Source organism: Nematolebias whitei, chromosome 5 (assembly GCF_014905685.2).
Source record: "Nematolebias whitei isolate Nwh7 chromosome 5, NemWhi1, whole genome shotgun sequence".
Taxonomy (NCBI): domain Eukaryota; kingdom Metazoa; phylum Chordata; class Actinopteri; order Cyprinodontiformes; family Rivulidae; genus Nematolebias; species Nematolebias whitei.
The window spans coordinates 143,599-170,516 of NC_056502.1; the positions used below are offsets into that span (position 1 = coordinate 143,599).

Consider the following 26,918-nt stretch of genomic DNA (forward strand, 5'->3'; position numbering starts at 1 on the left):
TCCTCATGCTACACCAGTTACAGGTTCCTCATGTCCTCATGCTACACCAGTTACAGGCTCCTCATGTCCTCATGCTACACCAGTTACAGGCTCCTCATGTCCTCATGCTACACCAGTTACAGGTTCCTCATGTCCTCATGCTACACCAGTTACAGGCTCATGTCCTCATGCTACACCAGTTACAGGTTCCTCATGCTACACCAGTTACAGGTTCCTCATGTCCTCATGCTACACCAGTTACATGTTCCTCATGCTACACCAGTTAAACGACCAGCCAGCCGTCCTCCCTTTGCTCTCATGAGCTCTGAGTCAACTCCGACTGTGACAGCCCCCCCCCCCCCCCCCGAGCGACTCAAGGCAGACTGCAACAAATGTGTTAACAGGCGGACATCACTTATGAAATTAGTGTCTAGCAAACAAAAACTTAAACAGAATTTTGACAATTTGCTCTTGTCAAGTGCTGAAAATAGAAGAATTAAGGAAGCTTATAAACGAAAAGTAGACAGAGAATCAAAACTGTGCAAAGAAAGACGGAAGTTAAAGAGGATTGTGATGCAAAATGATGCTGAAATTAGAAAACTGAAGAAGTCTATTGAACTGGTCTGTCCAAAAGTGCAGAAGAAGAAACGTAAACATACGTGTAAATTTAGGAGACTGTTGGGAGAATCAGAAAAGAAGTGAACTGTGCAAGAAAAAAATGAAAGAAGTGGATAATGACAAACTGCAGGGTTGTTACTGGACTGTGAATCTTCACCTGACTGTGACACCGTGTCAGTGAAGAAGGATTCTAAAACAGATTCCTCATCCTACAGACGTGCAGCGTACTCGTGCATCCTCCACCAGGTGCCAGTGGAGGAGACAAGTAATCTTACAGCAGATGTTGTTGAGAACATCACAGGCTAGAAGGTTGGAGGAAAGGCTGATGTTTCAACTGTTGCCCAGTTTGCATATGAACTTGGTGTGTAAATGAAGTGCAGGTTGCAGAAGCAGTAGTGAATGAGACGTGTGTTGATCTTCCTCTTGGTTGGGATGCAACATCCCTGTCAGCTCAGTACATAATGAGGTTCATCTCAAGTTTCCAGGTGATCCCCCTCCCTGCCCACGGGGACTTCAGTTACAGGTGAACGCATTAGCAGGAGGGACTACAGATGACTTTGAGACTCATATAAAGGAAGCGCTCAGTGACATCAGTGAAACATATGCAAGTCTAACAGCTACCAGTTCTTTGGAAGGGAGCAATATTTTCATCTCAAAACTCAAAAACACCATTTCAGATCGAGTGGCTGTAAAGAAATGTGTCAGAGAAAAACTGGAAGAAGATTTAAACATGGAACTGTTGCAGCTGAACTGTAATATCCATCCTCTTGATGGTACAGCCAATGAGAGCAGGACTTCTCTTAAACAACTGGAGAAACAAAAGCAGATCGTGGGACAGCTTCTCGGTCGTGGCTGCTGTGCAGATAATTTGATATATGCTCTGTCAAAAATGAGATTTAAGCAAGGAAAAGGTGACCCCCAAGGCTTCAAACCATTCCTCAAAAAAGTTGTCATTGATCTCAAACTGATTGTTCGATACGTAGGGAACGGACTCCATGTTGTGTTCCATTTAGCAGGAATATTTTTCAGCTACAGAACACAGATTGTAGATTACCTGCAGTACTTTTGCACCTGTACCAGTGGATTACGCACATGGATCATCAGGGACGTCACCAACGCTTCGATCGTTGTTCACCTGCAGAGCCTGGGTCTGTTGGGGAGGATTGTAACTGGGCCATGGATGTCTCTTCTCTATGGTAACAAGGCTAGCAAAACAAACCTTGAGGTTGTTCCCTTCTTGAAGTGCGCTGTTTAAAACCTGAGCAAATTTGAAGAAGAGCCTCTTAATGTCCTCAAAGCCAAGGAGGATGTTTTTGAGAATCCATTGAAGGAGAATGATGTCCTCAGATGTCTACAACAAGTGGATGATGAATCCCAGAGTGAGCTGAAAGAGACTCTTCACGTCCTCTTCAAGGCAACGGTCATGGTGCTAACCCGGCAGCTACAACCATACCTCTCAGGAGTCTTGTCCAATCCCTCCACTGCGTTGTTGGAGCAGACCAAGTCAGCCCTGTTGATAACTCGAAAGAGGGAACATGTGACCCCTGTCCTGGCTTCACTTCACTGGCTGCCTGTATATTTTAGGATTCATTTTAAAATTCTCATGTTTGTTTTTAAATCACTGCATAATCTTGCCCCGGCTTACCTCTCTGAGCTTCTTCATCCCTACATACCCTATCGGTCTCTCAGGTCAGCAGATCAGCTGCTCTTGGAGGTACCAAGAACAAGAAGGAAGCTCAGAGGGGACAGGGCTTTCTCTGTCATGGGCCCTAAGTTATGGAACGACTTGCCTTTGCAGGTCAGAGAGTCCCCTTCACTGTCCATTTTTAAAGTTCGTCTTAAAACTCATTTATTCTACTTGGCTTTTAACACCAGCGGGATCTAGTTTTTAAATTTTGTATGCTTTTAAAATGTATGTTTTTAACACCAGCAGGATCTAGTTTTAAATTGTATGTTTTCTGTTTTTAAACTGTTTTTGATTTTCACTTTTATTATGTTGTGTTTTAATGTACAGCACTTTGTGTCAGCTATGGTTGTTTTAAGGTGCTTTATAAATAAAGTTGGTATGGTATGGTATAACATGTTTAGTGAAAGAGTTATCTCCATGGTTGATAGCCAGCACCACCGCGCACCAAATGTCACTATGGGATACATTGATGGGAAGGTGCATGCAAAGCAGAACAAGACCCTTGAATGGTTGAAAAAGAAGGACTGTATTGAGCAGAACCGCCTCATCCTGTTTGCTGTCAAGCGAGCAAAGCAAGTGAGGAGAATCAGAAGGGAAAGGGAAAGACTACGTGAAAAGGAATACCAGGTCAGACTAGAGAAGAAGAAGCAAAAGAAGCAAACCAAACACTGGAACACCGTGGAGAAGAAACTGAAAGCAGCTGTAGAAAGTGGTGAACGTAAGGATGAGCTGGCCAAAGAACTGGTTTGAGTGACGAGCAGAGAGAAGTTCTTGGTGATGTTGTGATCAATCCCAAGAGTCTGGTTGATTGTTGTATTGACCATGTCTGGTTTTCTGAAGAGGATGGATGCAATGTACTTCACCATGGTAGGGTGATGAGAGTGTGGCAAAAGAGAAATGGCTTGAAAACAGTTTGTCATACTGGAGAGGCAGTGAGGCTGAGGAGGAGTGTGAGGACCATCAGATGCCCCTCTTCAAGTTCCTGACAGACTACAGCCTGGGTGATCTTGTGTTACATTAAAAGAGAGGGGGAAAGTTTTAAATCTGGGCATAAGGTGCAGTTTTATTCTGAGCTCCATTTTGACACCCTACACGATATAGTTTGGCACAACCTAAAATTTGCAGTTTTTCTCCAATGTGGACACCATTATTCAATATGGCCGCCACAGATTGTACATAATACTTGAAAAATATGTCAGTGAATACTTACAGTCATAGTTGTACAGAATGCATCACAAAATGTGCATAGGTTTGTTTTCATTGAAGTAACCGTTTCTGTTAGCTTCAAGACTGCACCAATGTGACCTTTGACCTTGGAGTCATCAAGGTCACCTGGTGACCCCAAGGTCAGCAGGAAAAACATTTACATATATTCAGTGACAGTGAAATGTTTAATTAACTGAATTATTTTTCTCTGTTGTGTAAATAAGCTTAATTAAAGTACATTAAAACTACTACTTTGAATGACAATATCTCCTGTCTTATTCATTCAATATTAACAAATGAGGAAACCCATCGTAAGCTCAGAGGTGACAGGGCTTTCTCTGTTGCAGGTCCACGACTGTGGAATGAGTTGCCACTGAGTGTCCGGCAGGCTCCCACACTCTCAGTCTTTAAGTCTCGCTTGAAGACCCACTTCTATTCTCTTGCCTTTAACACGGTGTGATTTGTTTTGGTCCGGTCTGTTCTCTACTCTGTTGGCCATTTTAGTTAGCTTCTGCTGCTATTTGTATCTGTACTTCTATTTGATGTTTTCCTGTCTGCTGTGCATGTTTGGTTCTTTTGTACAGCACTTTGGTTGGCCTTGTTGCTGTTTTAAGTGCTCTATAAATAAATTGGTATGGTATGGTAGGTGTCCTTTTGTTGCATTTTTAGTGCTCTCTTTTTTTTGCAAGCAGAAGGTCATTAAAACAACTTTTGAAAAATGTCCAAGTGCCTACACAGATGAGTAAAAAGTACTATGTATATATTATATGCATTACTTTTACTAAATCTGGGCAGCAGTGATTCAGTCGGTAGAGCAGGTTCATACCCCGGTCCGGGGCCTGTGTCTCTCCGTGCTGCGTGGGTTTTCTCCAGGCTCTCCAGTTTCCTCCCACAGACCAAAAACATGCATGTTAGACTGACTGTAACTCTAAATTGTTCCTAGGTGAGTGAGAGACTGAATGGTTGTTTGTCTCTATGTGTCCCTGTGATGGACTGGAGACCTGTCCGGTGTCCCCTACCTCTCGACAGTCATGGCCGGATATGGACAACAGTGACACCCGCGACCCAAAAAGTAAAAATCGAGTAAAGATAATGGATGCATGGGTGGACTTTTACGAAATAAACTCAATCTCTGCTGTAATACGCTGGTAATTTACCGTTTACCGTAAACATTTGAAACAACGCTACTTCCGTTAGCTTACAGCTACACTAACAGTCTACTGAGCATGCGCAATCCTGGTTCCATTGCATTCGTTTTCGCGCCATGGAGTTATAAGCAGAACCGCCTCATCGAACCAGAACCAGAACCAGACCGTGTTTATTAGAACAGAACAAGACAACTCACCGTCAGACTGATGTCCATTGGTTAGCTGTGTTAGCTTTGCTTGGAACCATCAATGCTTCTTCTTCTCCTTCTTCGTCGCGTTTGTCATTTTTGGCGGTTGACCACACAACAATCTGACGCATTACCGCCCCCAAGTGGTGGAGTGTGGAGCAGAACGACGCTCAAAAGAATAAAAAACCTCCTGTCCTCAATCGACTTGGACTAAAGCCTGACAACCACCCAAGGGCGTTAGAAGCATCCGTAATGCGGGGGGGACACAATGATGTGTGTAGGTGTGTGTGTGTGCGCATGCATGAGCGCGCGTTTAAAAAAAAGGTGTTCACTAGTGAACAAAAAGCAGCATTTCACCTAGATTTCCTTTAATTCCACACATTTAAAACATGTTTCTCACCAAGTTTGTGCAAACTCATATGGGTTTAAAGTCATTTTAACTTTAATACACTAAAAGCATCAGGTTGGCACTATTTGTGTTTATAGAGAAATAAAAATCATCACCACTAGACTTTTTTTAAGTCTAGTGGTGATGATTTTTTTTTAAATTTCATTTATTTCCTGAACTTACATGCTCCTTTTCGTCAGTTCAGAATAAAGGGACGAGACAGCCCCTGGTTTACTCCAGAGCTAGTTGACCTCCTGCACAGGAGAGATCATCTTTGGGCCGCAGCGAGAAAATCTGACTCAGACACTGATTGGTTGAGTTTTCGACAGATGAGGAATAAATGTACAACTGCTGTCAAAGCAGCAAAACACAACTATTTCTTATCTCAGACCTCCAAAAATCTAAATGACCCTAACAGATTCTGGAAAACAATTAAATCTCTCTCAGGCACCCCCCAATCATCTGACCTCCCATCACAACTTCTCGTTAACTCTGTTCCTGTGTCAAATAAGCACGAGATCCTGAACTGTCTCAACAAACATTTTGTTGCTTCTGGTTCTTTATTTGACACAGTAACTAATGGAAAATCAGCCACTTCACTTAATAACCAAACTTCTACAAATCAAATCCCTCCTACAAGTCAATCCTCAGTTAATCACAGCTTCTCTTTTTCTCCATTCTCAGTCAGTGAGGTCAATAAACTGTTAAAAGATCTTGACCCTAAAAAATCTGCAGGTCCAGATGAACTTCCACCTTATTTCTTAAGGCTGGCTGCTCATATCATCACAGTCCCTGTGACCCACATCTTCAATCTCTCCATAAGACAAAACTCCATCCCAGACACTTGGAAAACAGCCTTTGTTCTTCCTTTGCTGAAGGGAGGTGACCCCCCCTCACTGAACAACTATCGACCAATCTGTAAACTCTGCATTTTAGCCAAGGTTCTAGAAAAACTGATAAACTCTCAAATCAAAAATGACCTGGACTCATTTAACATCTTACCTCCACATCAATCTGGTTTCAGGAAACAACACAGCACAACCACTGCTTCACTGAAGGTTCTTAATGACGTTGTTGAAGCTCTGGATGCTAAGGATTATTGTGCTGCACTTTTCTTAGACCTGTCTAAAGCTTTTGACACTGTGGATCATAACATCTTGTGTCATAAACTCTCAGAAATCGGTTTCTCAGAACACACCATTGGTTGGTTCTCTAACTATCTTTCAGACCGGAGGCAATGTGTTCAACATAATGGTACTTCCTCCAGTTATTTAACAGTCAACAATGGTGTACCACAAGGCTCAGTCTTAGGACCCACCCTCTTTACAATCTACATACATAATGTAGGTAAAAACATCCCTAATGCATACATACATTTCTATGCTGATGACACAGTTGTTTATTGTCGAGCTAAAACAGTTGCTAAGGCTTTCCAGCTTCTGAAATCTGCATTTAACTACATCCAGACTGATTTGTTTCACCTCAAACTTGTCCTAAATGCCGAAAAAACCAAAGGGATGCTTTTTTCAAATAGGAAGTTGGTCCCAGCAGTTCTTCCTCCGATTTTATCCTCAAATGGTGTCCCCATTGAGTTTGTTGATTCCTATAAATATTTGGGTATCTTGGTCGACTCACATCTTTCTTTTAAGCTCCATGTGGAAAACTTGGTAAAGAAACTGAAAATTAAACTGGGTTTCTTTTTCAGAAACAGATCCTGTCTAACCCTGAATGCTAGAAAACGCCTTGTATCTGTGACTTTCCTTCCCTCAATTGATTTTGGTGATATTATTTACATGAACGCTCCTACAAGAACCCTGCAGATGTTGGATGCTGTCTATCATGGTGCACTAAGATTCATAACTGGCTGTGATTATCGTACCCACCACTGCACCCTGTATTCACTGGTTAACTGGACATCATTAACTTCACGCAGACTCTCTCACTGGTACATTTTCATCTTTAAATCACTTCTTGGTCTGCTGCCTTCATACATCTCCTCCTACATGTCTCTGCGTGAGTGCAGCTACGGAGTGCGCTCTCAGGACATTATTACCTGCAGTGTTCCCTCAGTGAGGACTGAACTAGGCAAAAGGGCCTTCTCCTACTCCGCTCCTGTTTCCTGGAATATCTTACAAAAAGATTTGAAGCTCTCGACCTTGACCTCTCTAAGTGTCTTTAAGAATCTGTTGGACTCCTGGCAGGGACCAATGCAGACATGTTCCTGTTTTTAGTTTTATACATTTGTCTCAGAATCTAGCAGTTTTTTTGGTTTTGTTACCTTTTTCCTTTTAGCCATCCTATTTGTTAAAAAAAAAAAAAAAAAAAAAACTGTAGTATGAGTTTTTATAACTGCTTATTGTTGTTGCTGTTGTCCATTGTTGTCATCTTTCTTTGTTGAAATCAGGTCTCTTGTAAATGAGTCCTCGAGGCTCAATGGGATTTACCTGTATAAATAAAGGTTGATTGATTTTTACTTGTGTTCAACACTACTCATCTAAATGATGTTTGTCATGAAGCTTGAGGGCAATAAGGTGTGGGGTTTTAAACACATTTCAACTTTAATGCACCTGAACACACAGCGTCTCTTACACCTGCAGCATCTGACAGAGTCACAGTTACTGCTAAAGTAAGATGCTACAGATGCAGCGCTCCTGTCAAACATCCTCCTAACATGAATATGGTTTATGATCAACCCCCCTGTCAACATCTGCCCGCACTAAGCTCACTAAACTGGCGCGTGAGTAACACAGAGGTCGGTCCATCTCCTCCACCTGTGCGCGTTTTCTGCAGAGGCCGACGCACAGAAACACTGCAGGTGTTACACCATATCTGTGACCACCGTATATTGTGACCGTGGCAACAGGCTGCTGTGTTTAGAGTTGGAGGTAACCAGGAAAACCTGGAGTGGAGTTTTAGTGGCCTGAGTATTCTCCTATCAATCAGGTGGAATGGATTTGTTCACGAAGAAAGAAACTGCGCCACCTGAACTAATGTTTTATAGTAAAAGTGTGTGTGTGTGTGTGTGTGTGGGGGGGGGGTGTCCAAATGAACGTTTTTTTAATGTGGGGGGACTTGTCCCCTTCACATATAATGGTTGCGATGCCTATGCAACCACCCACCCACACACACACACAGGTTTACCTTGAAAATCACCATAATCTAAACAAACACTGATGTTACCACAAATAACTATTTTAAAATTTGGCAATTAAAAACAATCATTCAACCTTTTTTTCTACAGGTTAGTCTCATTGAGCCTCGGGGACTCATTTACAAGAGAGACCTGATTTTAACAAAGAATGATGACAAAGCATACAAACTGAGAAGAACGAGAGAAAATGGTATTTAAAAAAACGAAACAAAAAACAGTTACATAATACAGCGATGTAAAAAACTAAAAACAGGAAGATGTCTGCATTGATTTTTACCAAGAACTTAGCAAATGATTGAAGCCACTTAGAGAGATAAAGGTTGAGAGCTTCAGATATTTTGACAAGGAATTTATTTCGGATCGGTCGAGGCCCGAGTTAACAACAACCACTACCAGTGCTGTGGACAAACAGGGTGCTGGCAGAAATTGTGATACGGTTAGTCGAAAACCACAAACAGGGAAACGTGTAAGGAGACAGAGGGAGAAGCGGAAATTCAAGAATGTAGGACTGAGGGTTGCAACTCTAAATGTGAGGACAATAACAGGCAAAGATAGAGAGCTGGCTGATATGATGCAGAGAAGGAAGGTAAATGTTTTATGTGTCCAAGAGAACAAATGGAAGGGCAGCAAGGCTCGCAGCATTAGAGCAGGGTTCAAACTGTTTTACCATGGTGTGGATAGAAAGAAAAATGGAGTAGGGGTGGTCCTGAAGGAGGAGTTGGTAAAGAATGTAGTAGAGATGAAAAGAGTGTCAGATAGGGTGATGTGTCTGAAGGTAGAAGTAGGAGGTCTGATGCTGAATGTTGTCAGTGGTTATGCTCCACAGGTTGGATGTGATGTGGAGGAGAAAGATCTGGATGAAGTGATAGAGAGTATTCCCAGGGAGGAGAGAGTGGTGATGGGAGCAGACCTGAATGGACATGTTGGTGAAGGAAACAGAGGGGATGAGGAAGTGATGGGTAGGTTTGGTGGCAAGGAAAGAAACCAGGAAGGACAGATGGTGGTGGATTTTGCCAAGAGAATGAAAATGGCTGTAGTCAACACTTGTTTCCAAAAAGAGGGAGGAGCATAGAGTGACCTATAAGAGTGGAGGAAGGAGTACGCAAGTCAACTACATTCTGTGTAGAAGAGGAAACCTGAGGGAGATTGTAAGGTTGTGGCAGGGGAGAGCGTGGCCAGACAGCATCGGATGGTTGTGTGTAGAATGACTGTTGTTGTGAAGAAGAGAAAAATAGTAAAATCAAGTACAAAAACCAAACGGTGGAAGATGAAGAAGGAAGAATGTTGTGAGAAATTCAGAGAGGAGCTGTTAAAGGCTCTGGGTGGTAAGAAAGAGCTTCCAAATGACTGGACTACTACAGCAACAGTAATTAGAAAGAAAGGTAGGAGAGTACTCGGTGTGTCATCTGGACAGATAATGGATGATAAGGAAACCTGGTGGTGGAATAGTGAAGTGCAGGACACCATTCAAAGAAAGAGATAAGTCAAGAATAAATATGACAGTGAGAGGACTGAAGAGAGGAGACAGGAATATAAGGAGATGGGACGTAGAGCAAAGAGGGAGGTAGCTAAGGCAATGCAGAAGACATATGATGAGTTGTATGGGAGGCTGGACATTAAAGAGGGCAAGAAGGACTGGTACCAATTGGCAAGACAGCGAGATCAGGCTGGAAAGGATGTGCAGCAGGTTAGGCTTATTAAAGATAGGAACGGTAATGTTCCAACAAATGAGGAGAGTGTGATGAAAAGATGGAAGGAGTACTTTTAGGAGCTAATGAATGAAGAGAATGAAAGAGAAAGAAGAGTAGAGGTCAAAGAAACTATGGACCAGGAAGTAGGAAAGATTAGTGGGGGTGAAGTCCAGAAAGCTCTGAAAAAAATAAAGAAGGGGAAGGCAGTAGGACCTGATGACCAGTGGAGGTTTGGAAATGTCTTGGAGAGATGGCAGTGAGGTTTTTGACTCAAACATTCAATGGCACATTTGAGGGTGAGAAAATGCCTCAGGAATGAAGAAGAAGTGTGCTGGTGGCCATTTTTACAAACAAGGGTGATGTAGAGAGTTGTAGCAACTACAGGGGAATTAAGTTGATGAGCCACATGATGAAGATCTGGGAGAGAGTTGTGGAAGCAAGACTTAGACGAGAGGTGACTGCAAGCAGCAGTATAGTTTCATGCCAAGAAAGAGCACCACAGCTGCCATCTTTGTTTTGAAGATGCTGATGGAGAAGTACAGAGAGAGTCAGAAAGAACTCCATTGTGTCTGTGTGGATTTAGAAAACGCATATGACAGGGTGCCGAGGTAGGAGGTGTGGTATTGCATGAGGAAATCTGGAATTGTAGAGAAGTATTTTAAACTGGTACAGGACATGTATGAAGACAGCAGGACAGTGGTGCAATGGGATGTAGGAGTGACAGATAGCTTCAAGGTGGAGGTGGGATTGCATCAAGGATAAACTCTGAGACCCTTCTTGATTGCTCTGGTTATGGACTGACTAACAGATTAGGTCAGGCAGGAATCCCTGTGGACTATGATGTTTGCAGATGATGTGATCTGTGGTGAGAACAGGGAACAGGTGGAAGAGAACTTGGAGAGGTGGAGGTATGCACTTGACAGAAGAGGAATGAAAGTCAGCCGTAGTAGGACAGAGTACATTTGTGTGAATGAGAGTTAGGCTGGTGGAACAGTGAGACTACAAGGAGCAGAGGTCACAAAGGTGCAGAACTTCAAGAACTTGGGGTCCACTGTCCAGGAAAATGTGGAGTATGGTAAAGAGGTGAAAAAGAGAGTCCAGGCAGGATAGAGTGGATGGAGAAAAGTTTCAGGAGAATTTACGACAAAAGAGTGTTAGCAAAGGTCAAAGGAAAAGTTTATGACATTTGTGAGACCAGCTATGTTGTATGGTCTGGAGACAGAGATATAGACAAAAAGACAGGAGATAGAACCGGAAGTGGCAGAAATGAAGATGTTGAGGTTCTCCTTAGGAGAGACAAGGATGGATAAGATTAGGAATGAGACAGTCAGAGGTACAGCACAGGTTGAACAACTGGGAGATAAAGTTAGAGAGGCCAGACTAAGATGGTTTGGACATGTCCAGAGGAGGGACAGTGGTTTGGACATGACCAGAGGAGGGACAGTGGTTTGGACATGTCCAGAGGAGGGACAATGGGTTTATTGGTAGGAGATTAGAAATGCAGCTGCCAAAAAAAAGACAAAGAGGAAACCCAAAGAGGAGAGGATCCAGAGGACAGAGTGTAATGGAGGAGGATGACTCGCTGTGGAAACCGCTGAAGAGTGAAAATCTGAAAGAAGAAGAAAAAGAAGATGACGATCATCATCATCATCACTACCCCTCTCCTCATGGCTTTGTCCCTTTTTCTATCTAAAAAAATTATTCTGAATAAGAATAAGAAGGCCGTGCTTTATAGCAGCAGGTTTGTGCACTCCATCCATCTTTCGGACGGCTGTAGATGCATGTTCTCGTTGTATCTCGGTGCATTGATAATAAAGCTTATTCTGATCATCCTGTTTAGGGATTTATGAGTCTAACAGCAGGCAGCACTGTGGCACAGTTGGTAGAACTGCTGCCTCTCGGCAAGCAAGTTGCCCTGGTTCAAATCCTGCTCTGGGGACCTTTCTGGGTGAAGTTTGCATGTTCTCTCCATGCATGTGTGGGTTTTCTCCGGGTACTTCAGTTTCCTCCCACAGACCAAAAACATGTTAGGCTAATTGGTAACTCTAAATTGACCCTGGGTGAGTGAGAGAGTGAATGGCTGTTTATCTAGTTTGTCTTGATGTGTCCCTGTAATGTACATGTAATGGACGTACACGGGAGTATACTGGGGGATTTAGACTGAATTTGATGTTCATGTCAACTAAACCGTCTCTGGTGTCCTCCTCTGGACATTCATCTGACCTTTTAGTGTCTTTCTACTGATGTGAGCTGGTACCCGTTCCCTCTGAGTTTACCCGGAGGAATGAAGATCTGAATCTAAACTCAGTCTTAGTGGACCAAAGTCCATGCTCAATAATCCAGGTATAAAATCCATCCATGTTCAGTCAGGTCATCTGGATGGTTTCTTTTTTGTTTGGAGACATTTCGCCATAGGCGTCGCAACCATTATATGTGAAGGGGACATGCCCCCCCCCCCCCCCCCCCACACACACACACCCTTTTACCATATGTTCAGTCAGTGCAGTTTCTCTTTCTTTGGGAACAAATCCATTCCACTTGATTAATAGGAGAATACTCATACCAATAAATGTCCACTCTAGGATTTCCTGGTTACCTCCAACTCTCCAGCAGCCTGCAACATGCAATATTTCACCTCTGCGTCTCCTCCTGCCTCGGTAGAGAACACTTACAAGTGGAGGAGGTGGAGACACCTCTGTGTTGTTTGCTCACCAGTTTAGCGAGCTTAGTGTGAACAATTGTTGACCAGTAGGGTTGATCATAAACATATACCATACCATTTTATTTATAGAGCACTTAAAACAGCGACAAGGCCAACCAAAGTGCTGTACAGACAGAACAACAGACAACACACAAAGCAAAATACAAAATGAAGTAAATCAGAAATATAGACATAAAAACTATGCAGATAATAAATAGGACGACTAATCTGTGTGAAGCAAATGGGTTCAAAACACAGATCATCTGGTGTTGAAAGCTACCGAATAGTAGTGGGCGAAGCTGTTCAGTGATTTATAGACATACATGAGTATTTTGAACTGGATTCGAAAGTGAACCAGTAACCAGTGCAGTGAGGCCAAAACTGGTGTAATGTGCTCTCTTTTGCCTGTACTGGTTAAAAATGTGTCTGCTGCATTCTGGACCAGTTGTAGTCGTGCAATGGAGGTCTGACTGATACCAAACAGGAGCGAATTGCAGTAATCAAGCCTAGATGTAATGAATGCATGTATTACTGTCTCCAGTTCTTTTTGGACAACATGGGCTTCAGTTTAGACAGTTTAGATATATACATGTTAGGAGGATGCTTGAGAGAAGTGGAGTGCTACGTCTGTAGCATCTTATTTCAGCAGTAACTGTGATGCTGTCAGATGCTGCAGGTGTAAGAGACTCTGTCTGTTCAGGTGCATTAAAATTGAAATGTCTTTAAACCCCCACACATTATTGTCCTCAAGCTTCATGTGAAACATCATTTAGATGAGTAGTGTTGAACACAAGTAAAAAAAAATCCAGTGGTGATGGTTTTTATTTCTCTATAAACACAAATAGTGCCAACCTGACGCTCTTAGTGTATTAAAGTTATAATGGCTTTAAAACCCACAGCTGAATTTACACAAACTTAGTAAGAAACATGCTTTAAATGGAATTAAAGGAAATCTAGATGAAATATTGCTTTTTTTTACACTACTGTACACTTTTTTGTGTGCGTGCACAGACACATACACACATACACACATACACACACACACACACAAACACATACACGCACACATCAGTGTCCCCCCCCCCACACACACACATTACAGATGCTTCTGACACCCTTGCATTTCACCTTCCATCCAGAAGGCTTCATCAGTCTGAGGAAGTTTCCTCAGACTGATGAAGCCTTCTGGATGGAAGGCAAAACGTCACAGAACAAAAAAGAAAGTGTCCAGATGACCTGACAGAACATGGTTGGATCAGTCTTAGTGGGTGATCTGCTCCAGTCCACTGAACAGGAAGTAGTTCTGATACCGTTTGTCCCTTTTCAGACTGACCATCTTCCTAACTGTGCCTTCAGACCCAGAAACAACAAAAGCTGCTTCAAACTCATCAGAACTGAACTGACCCGCTGCATCTTTTAACGGGTGTGAGTGTATTAGTAAAAATCCATCACACTGACTCATAACTTTATTTATATTCAGTGACAGTGTGGAAAAACTTGGGGTGACCTTTGATAAGGCTTTACACTTTACACTACATATCACCTCTGTTGTCCAGTCTGGATTTTTTTATTTATGCCTTTTAAAAAAAGGTCAAACCCGCTCATATCATCACAGTCCCTGTGACCCACATCTTCAATCTCTCCATAAGACAAAACTCCATCCAGACACTTGGAAAACAGCCTTTGTTCTTCTTTGCTGAAGGGAGGAGACCCCCACCTCACTGAACAACTATGGACCAATCTCTAAACTCTGCATTTTAGCCAAGGTTCTAGAAAAACTGATAAACTCTCAAATCAAAAATGACCTGGACTCAAACATCTTACCTCTCCATCAATCTGGTTTCAGGAAACAACACAGCACAACCACTGCTTCACTGAAGGTTCTTAATGACGTTGTTGAAGCACTGGATGCTAAGGATTATTGTGCTGCACTTTTCTTAGACCTGTCTAAAGATTCTGACTCTGTGGATCAGAACATCTTGTGTCATAAGATCTCAGAAATTGGTTTCTCAGAACACACCATTGGTTGGTTCTCTAACTATCTCTCAGATCGGAGGCAATGTGTTCAACATAATCGTACTTCATCCAGTTATTTAACAGTCATCAATGGTGTACCACAAGGCTCAGTCTTAGGACCCACCCTCTTTACAATCTACATAGGTAATGTAAGTCAAAACATCTCTGATGCATCCATACATTTCTATGCTGATGACACAGTTGTTTATTGTCGAGCTAAAACTGTTGATAAGGCTTTCCAGCTTTTGCAATCTGCCTTTGACAACATCCAGACTGATTTGTTCTGCCTCAAACTTGTCCTAAATGCCAATAAAACCAAAGGCATGCTTTTTTCAAACAGGAAGTCAGTCCCAGTTCTTTCTCTGATTTTATCCTCAAATGGTGTCCTTATTGAGTTTGTTGATTCCAATAAATATTTGTGTATCTTGGTCGACTTGCATCTCTCTTTTAAGCTTCGTGTGGAAAACCCAGTAAAGAAATGAAAGTTAAACTGGGTTTCTTTTTCAGAAACAGATCCTGTTTAACCCTGAATGTTAGGAAACACCTTGTATCTGTGACTTTCCTTCCCTCAACTGATTACAGTGACATTATTTACATGAACGCTCCTACAAGAACCCTGCAGATGTTGGATGCTGCAGATGTTGGATGCTGCAGATGTTGGATGCTGTCTATCATGGTGCACTAAGATTCATAACTGGCTGTGATTATCGTACCCACCACTGCACCCAGTATCCACTGGTTAACTGGTCACCATTAACTTCACACAGACTCTCACTGGTACATTTTCATCTTTAAATCACTTCTTGGTCTGCTGCCTTCATACATCTCCTCCTACATGTCTCTGTGTGAGTGCAGCTACAGCGTGCGCTCTCAGGACATCATTACCTGCAGTGTTCCCTCAGTGAGGACTGAACTAGACAAAAGGACCTTCTCCTACTCTGCTCCTGTTTCCTGGAATATCTTGTAAAAAGACCTGAAGCTCTCGACCTTTGACCTCTCTAAGTGGCTTTAATAATCTGTTGGACTCCTGGCAGGGACCAATGCAGACATGTTCCTGTTTTTAGTTTCTACATTCACCTTAGAATCTAGCTGTTTTTTGTTACCTTTTTTTTTTAGCCATCCTATTTGTTAAAAAAAAACAAAAACAGGAGTATTACTTTTTATAATTGTTTATTGTTGTTGCTGTTGTCCATTGTTGTCATCTTTCTTTGTTAAATCAGGTCTCTCTTGTAAATGAGTCCTCGAGGCTCAATGGGATTTACCGTCTAAATAAAGGTTGATTGAATCACTGAGCCGCCTCCAGCTGGTTCAAAATGCAGCCGCCCACTTTTTAACCAACACTCCTAGACGGGACCACATCACACCTGTTTTATTCTCACTACATTGGCTTCCTGTCCGTTTTAGAATAGATTTTAAACTTTTATTTGTTTTTAAAGCTCTGAATGGCCTCACTCTTCCTTATAGAACAGAGTTGTTAAGTTTCCCCACCCGCTCCAGGTCTCTGAGGTCAGACAGCTCCTGCTCTCTGTTCCAAGGACTAAATATGAACTCTGGGGTGACCGTGCCTTTTCTGCAGCCGCACCTCGACTCTGGAATAAGCTCCCACTTGATCTTCGTCAGATTACTGAACTGGGCTCTTTTAAATCGAAACTGAAGACTTTTTTATTCCAAAAAGTTTTTAGTACTTAAATATGTTTTGACGTTTCTGGTTCTCTTTTTGTTATTTTATTGTGTTTTTCTTGCTTTTAACTTGTTGTCATTTTAATTACTGTTTTTGTTAAGCACTTTGGTCACCATCACCGTGGTTGTGTAAAGCACTATAAAAATAAATAAATGAAATGAAATGAAAATGAAATATTCTTCTGTTCTAATTATTTCAAGTGTACCACTGAATCTGACTGGTACCGGTTCTATCAGATTTGTGATTCAACTAAAACGTCTTTTTTTTGTCATTCACCCAAATTATTAGATTTTTGGAAAAAGGAAAGCAGATTAACAGTTTTATTATAAATTTGTCAAGTTTACAAATAAAATCAGTCACCAGTCATCAAATTTATTTTACAACATAAAATGTGTCGAGTTGGGAAACGTTTAATAACTTTAAAATAAGACCTATGTTTTACTTTTATGAAAAATATACATCTAAAAGACAGACGAGGTTCTGATCTTCTCTACAACTTTTCATTCTTTAAATACACCTGAAGACCCAACAAAAAGAAAAATAATGAATTTACAGTTTGATAACTTGATTTACTGATCAGCAGGAGTCAGCACCTCCTCAGGTGGAGTCAGCCCCAGAACCTCTGTCTGCCAGCAGGAGGAGTCAGCACCTCCTCAGGAGGAGGTGGGAGGCTGAAGATGGAGCCCGCTGCCTCTACGCTGAAGATGAAGTAAAAATTAGCGGCCATCATGATGATGCTCGGCAGGAATGAGAGACCGAAGCCGAAACCACGAACGCTGCTGCCGAACGCTGCTGCCACCCAGTAGGCCAACCTGGAGGAGCAAAACAAATGGTTAATGGTTTTTATCATCTCCTGCCAATCATTCTGACTCAGTCATTGTGATCAACTTATACATTTGATTAGTTCAGAAACTGTCCCGTTTGATAACCACAGGTGACAGACAGAACGTTCAGAACTGAACAGGTCCCAGGCAGGACATTAGGTGATGCCCCAGAACTGTTTTCTAAATCTCATTGCCAATTTGCAAACACTCACAGAGGAAACTAAATAAATTTGTCTTTAATATTATCTTTTGTCACAAAGAAGATAAAAAATGAATACATAAAATGTTAACACGGGCCAGTATTGGCCTGCGGGCCTTCAGTTTAACAAACGTGTTTTAGACTACATGAGCTAACAGAACAACAAATGGCCTTACAGTTATAAAATATAAAGAGGTAGAAGAGAAATAATACTTATATAGTTCTAACTTTGCTGAGAGCTTTCTTATATGTTAGCAGGCTATCTCTTCAAGTTAAATAATTTTTTCCATGTTAGTGGAGCACCATTTTCTTTCCAGCTTTCTAGATGCCTGTTTTAAAATATGCAACTCAGAACTGAACCAAGGAACTAGCTTCCTCTAATTGATTACTTTTTCACATCATCAGTCTCAGCCTCATCTGTCTCATCAGCATCTCATAATTTATGTATGTGAATGCATTTGTTCAGTGCCCCAAGACATCTTCTGTTGTGACTTGGCACTATATAAATAAACTGAGCTGAAATAAATTGAATTGAATCAGCCTGATCTGTCTCAGTCTCATCAGCCTAATCAGTTTCATCACTCTCATCACTCTAAGAGAGATCAGTCTCACAGCCTCATCAGACTCAGCATGGTCAGTCTCACAACCTCATCTGTCTCAGTCCCTTCAGTGTCATCAGTCCAATCAATCTCATCAGCCTCTGTCACAACAGCCCCATTTATATCTTCACCTCAGCTGTTTCATCAGCATAATCAGTCTCAACAGTTTCAGTTTAATAACTTTCATCCACCTTATCATTTTAATCAGTCTCAGTCTAATCAGTCTCACAGCCGCTTCGGTCTCATTCTTATCAGTCCAACTGGCCTCATCAGTCAAAGCAGCCTCTTTAGCCTCATTAATCTCATCATCATCAAAACCCTAAAATGGCTGCACCAGTGACTGACAAAGAATCACTTACAATTTAGGTTTAAAGCCCAGTGATGGTTCCAAAATCCATGCTGATCTGGGTTCTTTAACACATCATCTGACTGAGACAGCAACTAACCTAGGCATCAGGCTGGACAATGACTTTAAGGTCGTTTTCACACCAGATAGTCCGGTAGACTCGGTTCGGGACCAATATTCATGACCTTTTGTTACATTTGAGCTGGTGAGTTTGCATTCACACTGCACTGTGCAGTCGATTCAACCTGTTGAACCAACCTATTCCCCCGCTCGCCTGTGGGGGGCGCTGCACCAAGAACTACTGAAAGAAATGACACAAAAACCTCTGAAGACACATCTTCTTCTTCTTCTGTAAATAAAAATAAAAACGAAGTGGCATCAAGTTTTAGCAGTTTTAGGAGTTATATTTTGTCATTTTTCAACAATGGACTCAGCATGAGCAGAAGATGAGACAGAAGACCATGGAGAATATTGTTTTCCACACAAGGCAGCTGACGGCTCCATATAAGAGAAATGTGTGTTTGTTTGTCCTGTGGAGCAGGTCCGGTCTGTTTACATTCACACTGTACTGGAACCGCGCTGGAGTTCGTTTCTACTGGACCGAGACCTAGGTTTTAGCCCGGGCCAGGGTTCGCCTTTTTGTTCCATGACAGAGTTCGATGGCGCGTTCACACCTCCCTAAACGAGCCGGACTTTCTAGGAAAACGAGCTAGAGTTGGATTAAAGCGGACTAAACAGGGCTAGTGTGAATGCACCCTAGATTATGGAAAAACCAGTCCAAATCCCTAACACAAAAAACAGCGTCTAAAATGTACCAAATGACTCAAAAAGTTGAGAAGACAACCAAATTGGCTCTAAAAAATGACAAATTCACAAAATACTCCAGAAGCTAAGTCAGGAAAAGAAACTAGATCGTTAAAGGACTAATTAAACGTGTCTCTCTCCTCCCTCTCTTTTTCTTCACATAAACCGGAGTCCTGTGGACCTCTGTCTCCCGTGGCACAGCTGTACCCCTCTCTGGCTGGTTTCACTGACCCACCATCGTACGCCCCACCTGTAACGGCAAAGAAAAAGAAGGAAAAATCACAAGAACTGCCCATTAAAGGTCAAGCTCAGCTGCTCCCACCACCAAAACCCACTTGGGCCCTCGACTCGGATGATGATTTTCAAGGATGTGCACCAGCATCTGATTCAGAGGAAGAAGATGATGAAACCCCATCAGTGTCCTCGCTGAAGACCCCAGCTGATAATAAAGGTCCTGTCTCTGGAACCAGTACTAAAGTCGTCACAAGACAAATGGGGAAAAATTAAGGCCCTTGAAGAAAAGGCTGAAGCTATAAAAAAGGAAATTGACGACATTAAACAGCAAGGCCTAAAGAAAAAACAAAAAAAATGCAGATCATCATTATCTGACCTTCCCCAAACTGCAGATGGAGTGGACGACCCTGCAGACCTGCTCACCAACCCGATGCTGGAGGTTGGAGGACCAACTATCCCTCAACTGGTGTACCGTACATGGCCAAAGGCGACCCTGATCGAGATGGCAAGCCAGCACTTGCCTGACCTGGCACAAGGAGGAGCTGCTGTAGCTGCTGCTATGATAAATATGATAGAAGTGGTCCGGCCCACACTAGCTGAACTCAAAATGATAATGGCTTCTGTATATGGGATTGCGTTCATCAGCACCATCGGAGCCCAACTATTTGATGTACGTGATGGACATCGAATTGTCAATGTCCAGGCAGATCACAAGGACAACCAACAGTTCTTCACACACGTGGAAAGGATCACAGAACACATCACTGCAGCGTATCCTCAGACCCCAAGCTTCACCACCATCACAGACACTGTTCAGAGACCAGATGAAGCCCCACAGGACTATGCTAACAGACTGCTGCCCATCTTCAGAACCCACTCTGGTATTCCCATCGATAATGATGACTGGCGAGAAGCCCCTCAAGCAATGTCTTTTTTGATTATTTTTTGCCAATCTCGACTGGACTTCTCTCACCTATCCGTAAAGCTGTTCAATCCACCTACATTGGGTGGAAAACTGGTGTCTGGCTGAATGAGCTTCTCAGACACGCCTGGGATCAGCACACAGCTGACCAAACCTCCACCCAGAAGAAAAAACAGAGACAAACTGAAGAGGCTCAGCTCATGCTGCTACAAGGAGCCACACAGATGACACTTAATACAGCTGCCGCTAAATTACCTCACCCACCAACACCCCAGCAGCAACCTGTCCAGCCTTATCAACAGCAGACTGACCCAGCTGAACCTCGTCCTTGTTTCCTGTGTGGAGGACTTGACCATTGAAAGGAAAGGAAATGGAGTAAAGACAGACTGCAGGTTTCCCTGGACATCTTTAAAGACAGCTTGTCAAATGATCAGAGAGCTGTTAAAGCTGCTTTTTTTTAATCTAACATAGTTTCAAACAGTCACAGACCTCGGGTTCTTCTTAATGTTTTTAACTCTGTTGTGAATCCTTGTGATGCTGCTCATGTTGCTGAATCTCCTGCACTGTGTGAACAGTTGTCCAAGTCTTTTATAGATAAAATCTCTGCTCTGAGACCCTCCTCAACAAAACTTTACACAGACCCCTCCTCACTTCCTCCATCTGCAGCCTCCTTTGAACAGTTTGAGCCGGTGACTTTAGTTGTTTTAAAGGACATCGTGGACCACGTGCAGCCTTCTAATTCACCTCTGGACTGTGTTCCCTCTCGTCTGTTTAAAGAAGTTTTGAACACTCTTGGTCCATTAAGTTCTTGTCCTGATTGACATGTTTCTGTCATCAGGCTGTGTTCCAGCTACTTTTAAACATGCTGTGGTGCAGCCTCTCATAAAGAAGAAAAACCTCGACCCAACACTGCTCTTAAATTACAGAACTATTTCTAAACTGCCTTTTCTGTCGAAAATTTTGGAGAAAGTTGTTTTTAATCAACTTAAGAGGTTTTGAACTGCCAACAGCATTGGTGAAAAATTCCAGTCAGGTTTTAAATCAGGCCATAGCACAGAGACAGCACTTTTAAGAGTTTTTAATGACCTTCTTTTAACTGTTGATGCAGGAAGCTTTGCTGTTTTAGTGCTTTTAGACCTTTCTGCTGCCTTTGATACTGTGGACCACAACATCTTGGTGTCACGACTGGAGCAGGTGGTCGGTATCAAAGGCACAGTTCTATCCTGGTTTAGATCCTACCTGACTGACAAGAGTTTTTCTGTTCATTTAGGGAAATGCTCTTCATCTCCAGCTCCTCTGATCTGTGGGGTCCCTCAAGGGTCTATTTTAGGTCCATTGCTTTTTAATCTTTACATGTTGCCTTTGGGGTCCATTTTTAGAAAACACAACATCCCTTTTCACTGCTTTGCTGATGATACTCAGTTATATCTTCCAATTGAGTCAGACAGGGTCACTTCACTGGATCCACTCTTGAACTGTCTAAATGATGTTAAAGTCTGGATAAAACTAAATTTTCTGAATCTAAATGAAAATAAAACGGAAGTCATCAGCTTTGGTAAATGTAATACCCTTAATGTGCTTGGCCCCTTGGCTTCATACAGCCACTCCAATGTCAGGAATCTGGGAGTTATTTTTGACAGTGCTTTTAAATTAGACAAACAGATAAATACAGTTGTGAAATCCAGTTTCTTCCAGCTAAGACTTATTGCCAAGGTGAAGTCTTGTCTCCCTTTCAGAGACCTTGAAAAGGTGATTCATGCTTTTATTACATCTCGTTTGGACGACTGTAATTCATTGTATGTTGGTTTAGACAAACCATCTTTGCATCGTTTACAATGTGTCCAGAACGCAGCAGCTCATCTTTTAACAGCAACTAAAAAACATGAACACACAACCCCTGTCCTGGCTTCTCTCCACTGGCTTCCTGTCCACTTCCGGATTGATGTTAAGATTTTATTGCTTGTTTTTAAAGTCTTAAAAGGTCTGGCCCCGTCATATTTATGTGATCTCATTAACATCTACACTCCAGTAAGAGCAATCTGGTCTACCAACCAGTTCCTCTTAGATGTCCCCAGATCCAAACTGAAGTCCAGAGGTGATCGGGCTTTTGCGGTTGCTGCTCCAAAACTGTGGAACAGTTTACCTGAGAATTTAAAGACCGCTCAGACTGTTGAGACTTTTAAATCTTTGCTCAAGACTCATCTGGATTCCTTGGCATTTCATCCACGCAGAGTCTGAGAACAAGTTGAGCTGATTTTATTGTTGTTGTGTGTTGTTTTTACTGTCAACTTATGGCACTAGATGCATTTTTACTCGTTTTTAATTTTTAATCTGTCTCAACGGTAAAGCACTTTGGTCCGCTTTTGTTGTTTTTATGTGCTATATAAATAAATTGACATTGACATTGACATTGACAGACTCATGTTCATGTTTGTGCTGATGTTCAATGTTTTATGTTATTAGTGCTTAGTGTATATTTAGTTGATGTTTTTCTTAGTTCATATCTTAGATGTCATTACTGTTTTTCTTATACATTTTATTGTTGGATGTAACTGGGACCCTGTGTACATAATTTCGCTCCACCACATGTACCACATGAGGTGCGAATGACAATAAAGAAACTCTGACTCTGACTCTGACATTGACATTGGATCAGAGATTGCCCACACAATAGGAATCAGTGGCGTGGCTGAGGTCGCCCGCCATACCAGCCCATACCACAGGGCCCGAGGCCTCAGCAGCACGACCCAGGACAACAGCAGCCACAAAATGGACAGACTTTTTACCCAAGCCCACACCGACACGGTGGATGTAGCTTTGGGCATCCAGGGGGCAGAGGCCGGAGAGGAGGTTACTCCACCTGACTAGTGCCGGGAGACCAGAACCCAGGACTTCAAACTGCAAGTATCAGCACACACACACACCTGTTTTTCTGTCAGACACAGGTGAGATTATTCCTACATATTACAAATACACCCAGTCAGTGTATCTGAAGTTACCCATGCTCACAGTGTTGGTTGAAAACGTCCCTGTTAAATTTCTTGTAGACTCAGGAGCAACACAATCTTTAAACATGAAAAAAATGTTTTCCTGACGCTCCACTCTCAGGCAAAATTGTACACTCTACAGGAGCATCTGGTCAAGCTGTTCCTGAAGTTGTTACAGCTCCCCTGAAAACTATAGATCCATTTGACCAATCATCACATGATCATCAATTTTTGCTGTCAGGCTCCTGCCCAGTAAATTTACTGGCTAGAGACTTGATTCTAAAATTTAGATTGACACTCAGCTGTGGATATGAAGGTCTACTCGTGTCAAAACAGGAAGAGAATCCAAACACTCTTGTTTCTCTCACTCCTGAATTGTTGTACATTTTTGAATGGTTGTTAACCAACCAAGATCAACAAAATTATCTGCTCACCATGGCCAGAGACAGACTCCCACCCACAACTTGTTTCATGTCTGAACAACGCCTCCACTGCACTGCTCATGTAACTTCAGAGCTGATCATTTAGGAGACTCATTTCTGATGACACCCGACACACAACTCACCACTTCGTCCCTCTGCTGGACACATGACTATTGTTTTGTTTTGCTGACCCTCAAAGACAAGGTGACACCCCAAACACCCTATTTCACCGTGACTGACTCTTTTCCCCACATTTCACTGGCAAAACCACCTGATTCACAGTGGCGTTCTCTGGGCCCCTTGGCACTCAAAGCACACACTACCTCAGACTGGGAACCACGTGACAGCTGTTTTTTCTCACCCTCTCTCAACATGTACAGACAGGATTTTTGTCACATGTTGACAGCTCGACTTACAAAGGAAGTGATTGACAATAATGCATGACTAACAATGTCCATGTTCGCTTTTGCACCCAAGAACAACTGCATGACATAACCCCCTGGAGACTTTGTTATGATTAGATCTTTCAGGAGGAAAAGGTGGAACTCCCCCAGGTGGACAGGTCCATTCCAGGTGCTGTTGACGACCCACACAGCTGTTAAGGTGGCTGAGCGAGCTACCTGGATCCACGCATCCCACTGCAAGCTGTTCAGAGGAACCAATCCACCATCAGAGGGAGGACCAAAGGGAGGACCAGTAAAACCAATAGCCTAAAGTCACTCAGTGGACAACTGAGGCAGCGTTCACTAGATCCAGTCCGAATCATAGACTTTTTACAGTTACTCTCTCAGAAGAACCAAGAAGGGCCTGCCATCACATCCATGGAAGACCACCCTAGCCATGGGCGTGGTGATCCTTCTAGCCTGTGGTATCATTTTCCTATGCGAACACTTTTGTTTGTTTCCAGGTGAAGGGCCCTGTGCAAAAAATCCTGGTGCAAAAAGAGAAATACAAAAACACACCTGCCCACACTGGAAAATAGGCATCTCTATCGATTATGAAATAAACACAACCATGTCTTTTCAGTTTGACTTATGTGATGTGATCGATTGTGGTACCAATAAACAATACTACCGTAGTGCAGACCTTTACCTATGTGAAGACAAAATCATGACTTCAGCAGCTCGACCCGCTTGTGAAAGTCAGTCACCCATATTTACTCACAACATTCAAGGCTCCTGGTCCCATAGCCAATTGCAAGGCTCTCGCACTTGGACCCCTAGTTGTCAGTGGCAAGAGACCACTCTTTATACAGGATTATGGACCCCCACCCGCTCATACCTAGACGAAGGCACAAAATCATGGTGGGATAAGGTCACTTTTCAGAGAGATTACAACCCGTCCAGTAACCCGGTAACCTTATCTTTGAATAATTTAGCTGGACCTCCTAAACATTTTGCGGCACCTGGTCACTCAAATCCGACTCATCACCATTAAATTCAAACCTCCAACTAAACCCCTCGAGACACCAACCTCTACTCCATCTCAAAATGCTTCATCCACTCCTCCTCCCTCAGGAAAATTATGGGGAGAAGAAGTACCAATCGTGTCAGTTGATTATACAAAATTAAAACCTGAACAGCTAATAGAACATGCAACTGGCCATGGGGATGACAATATGTGGCTCTCATGGCTAGTTGAAGCAGCAAGAGAAGCCCAACTTAGCAACTGCGTCGCCTGTGCTACAGCCAGACCAAAATTATTCACCCAACCCACCCCACAGTTTCCCGAAGATACATGGGGATACAACTGTATGCTAAATTTAACTAGACAAAACCCTGTGATAAATTGCACAACTCTGACCGACATCTACCCACCTATTCATAACAAAACACACCCCGGATCATTTAGACCTAACCAAATACTAGGTGGCTACCACTGTTTTAATTTTACATCTAACAACCCCAATCTAAACTATGAAGAAATACAACAAGATTTGTGTAACCTAACTTTGGCTGTGAATACTGACAAAGAAGAAGATCAAACAATTGGATCCTGGGCCAGAGCTGGCCTGTATTATTACTGTGGTGGTCAGAGATTATCTGTTAAAATTCCCAATAAAACTAAAGGACTTTGTGCCTTGGTCTGCCTTGCAGCTCCCCTTACCCTTGTAGGACATAGCTTAGCTCCCAGCACTTTCAGAAGAAGACGGCGTTCCACCGATTTTGACCAAAAAGACTCAAAAACCTACATAGATGCAATTGGTGTTCCTAGAGGCGTTCCTGATGAGTACAAATTAGCCAATCCTACAGCAGCATGTTTTGAATCTTTGATTCCCTACGTAACAGTAAACAAAAATGTAGCCAGAATAAATTTTGTCCATTACAATGTTTTGCGTCTGACCAACCTAACTTGTGATGCTGTAGAAGGCATAGCTGACCAACTTCGCCCCACATCCAAAATGGCTGTACAAAATAGAATTGCCCTGGACATGCTTTTAGCTGAACAAGGAGGCATTTGTCACATGATTGGTGATGAATGCTGTACCTTAATACCCAACAACACTGACCCTGATGGTAAAATAGCTTGTGCTTTAAAAGGACAAAATGATCTCTCTGTAGAAATGCAAGATGCATCAGGCATAAATGACCCAATATCAAACTGGTTTACTAAAATGTTTGGACAATGGAAAGGTGTAATCATGTCCCTAGTAATTTCCGTAGGCGTCTGTTTGGCCATTTTAGTTGTGTGTGGCTGCTGCTGTGTCCCATGCCTCCGCACACTATCAACACGCTGTCAGGGTTTGATGGACAGGAACGAACCCAGTAGTGCAGACAGGACTCAACTCGGCAGATTAAAAAACTAAATACTTTAATGGTGAATACAAAGTAACAAAACAATAAGCTGACGTGGCAGCAAAACTTACATACAGAGAAGGCTCAGGAGGGATACTCAGAAGGGACTCAGGAAGCTCAGGAAGACTAAGGAGACACAGGAGAACACTGAAGACCCAAACAAATACGACGCGACGAGGAACAAGACAGAACAGACAGCTTTTATACAAGGACAAAACGAGACGTGATTACAAACAGCTGTGACGAGACAAGGGTGACACCAATTAAACTGAAGAGAACACACAAGGGAAACACAGACACAAACAGAGCCAGTAAATGGTACCATCCTTACA

At 42.5% G+C, this 26,918-nt stretch overlaps 2 protein-coding genes across 2 annotated transcripts in view; both read right to left on the bottom strand.

Moving 5' to 3' along the window:
• The window catches only part of LOC119409585 (GON-4-like protein), a 137,543-nt gene extending 132,640 nt beyond the window's left edge, over nt 1–4,903 (bottom strand). Inside the window, exon 1 of the mRNA XM_037676486.1 lies at nt 4,836–4,903. Within this exon, the coding sequence (XP_037532414.1) occupies nt 4,836–4,853 (18 nt within the window). The 5' untranslated portion in view covers nt 4,854–4,903. The remainder of the gene's footprint in view (nt 1–4,835) is intronic.
• An 11,863-nt stretch (nt 4,904–16,766) lies between these two features.
• The window catches only part of tmem79b (transmembrane protein 79b), a 77,067-nt gene continuing 66,915 nt past the window's right edge, over nt 16,767–26,918 (bottom strand). The window contains exon 5 of the mRNA XM_037676662.1: nt 16,767–17,266. Coding sequence (XP_037532590.1) covers nt 17,062–17,266 — 205 coding nt within the window. The 3' untranslated portion in view covers nt 16,767–17,061. The remainder of the gene's footprint in view (nt 17,267–26,918) is intronic.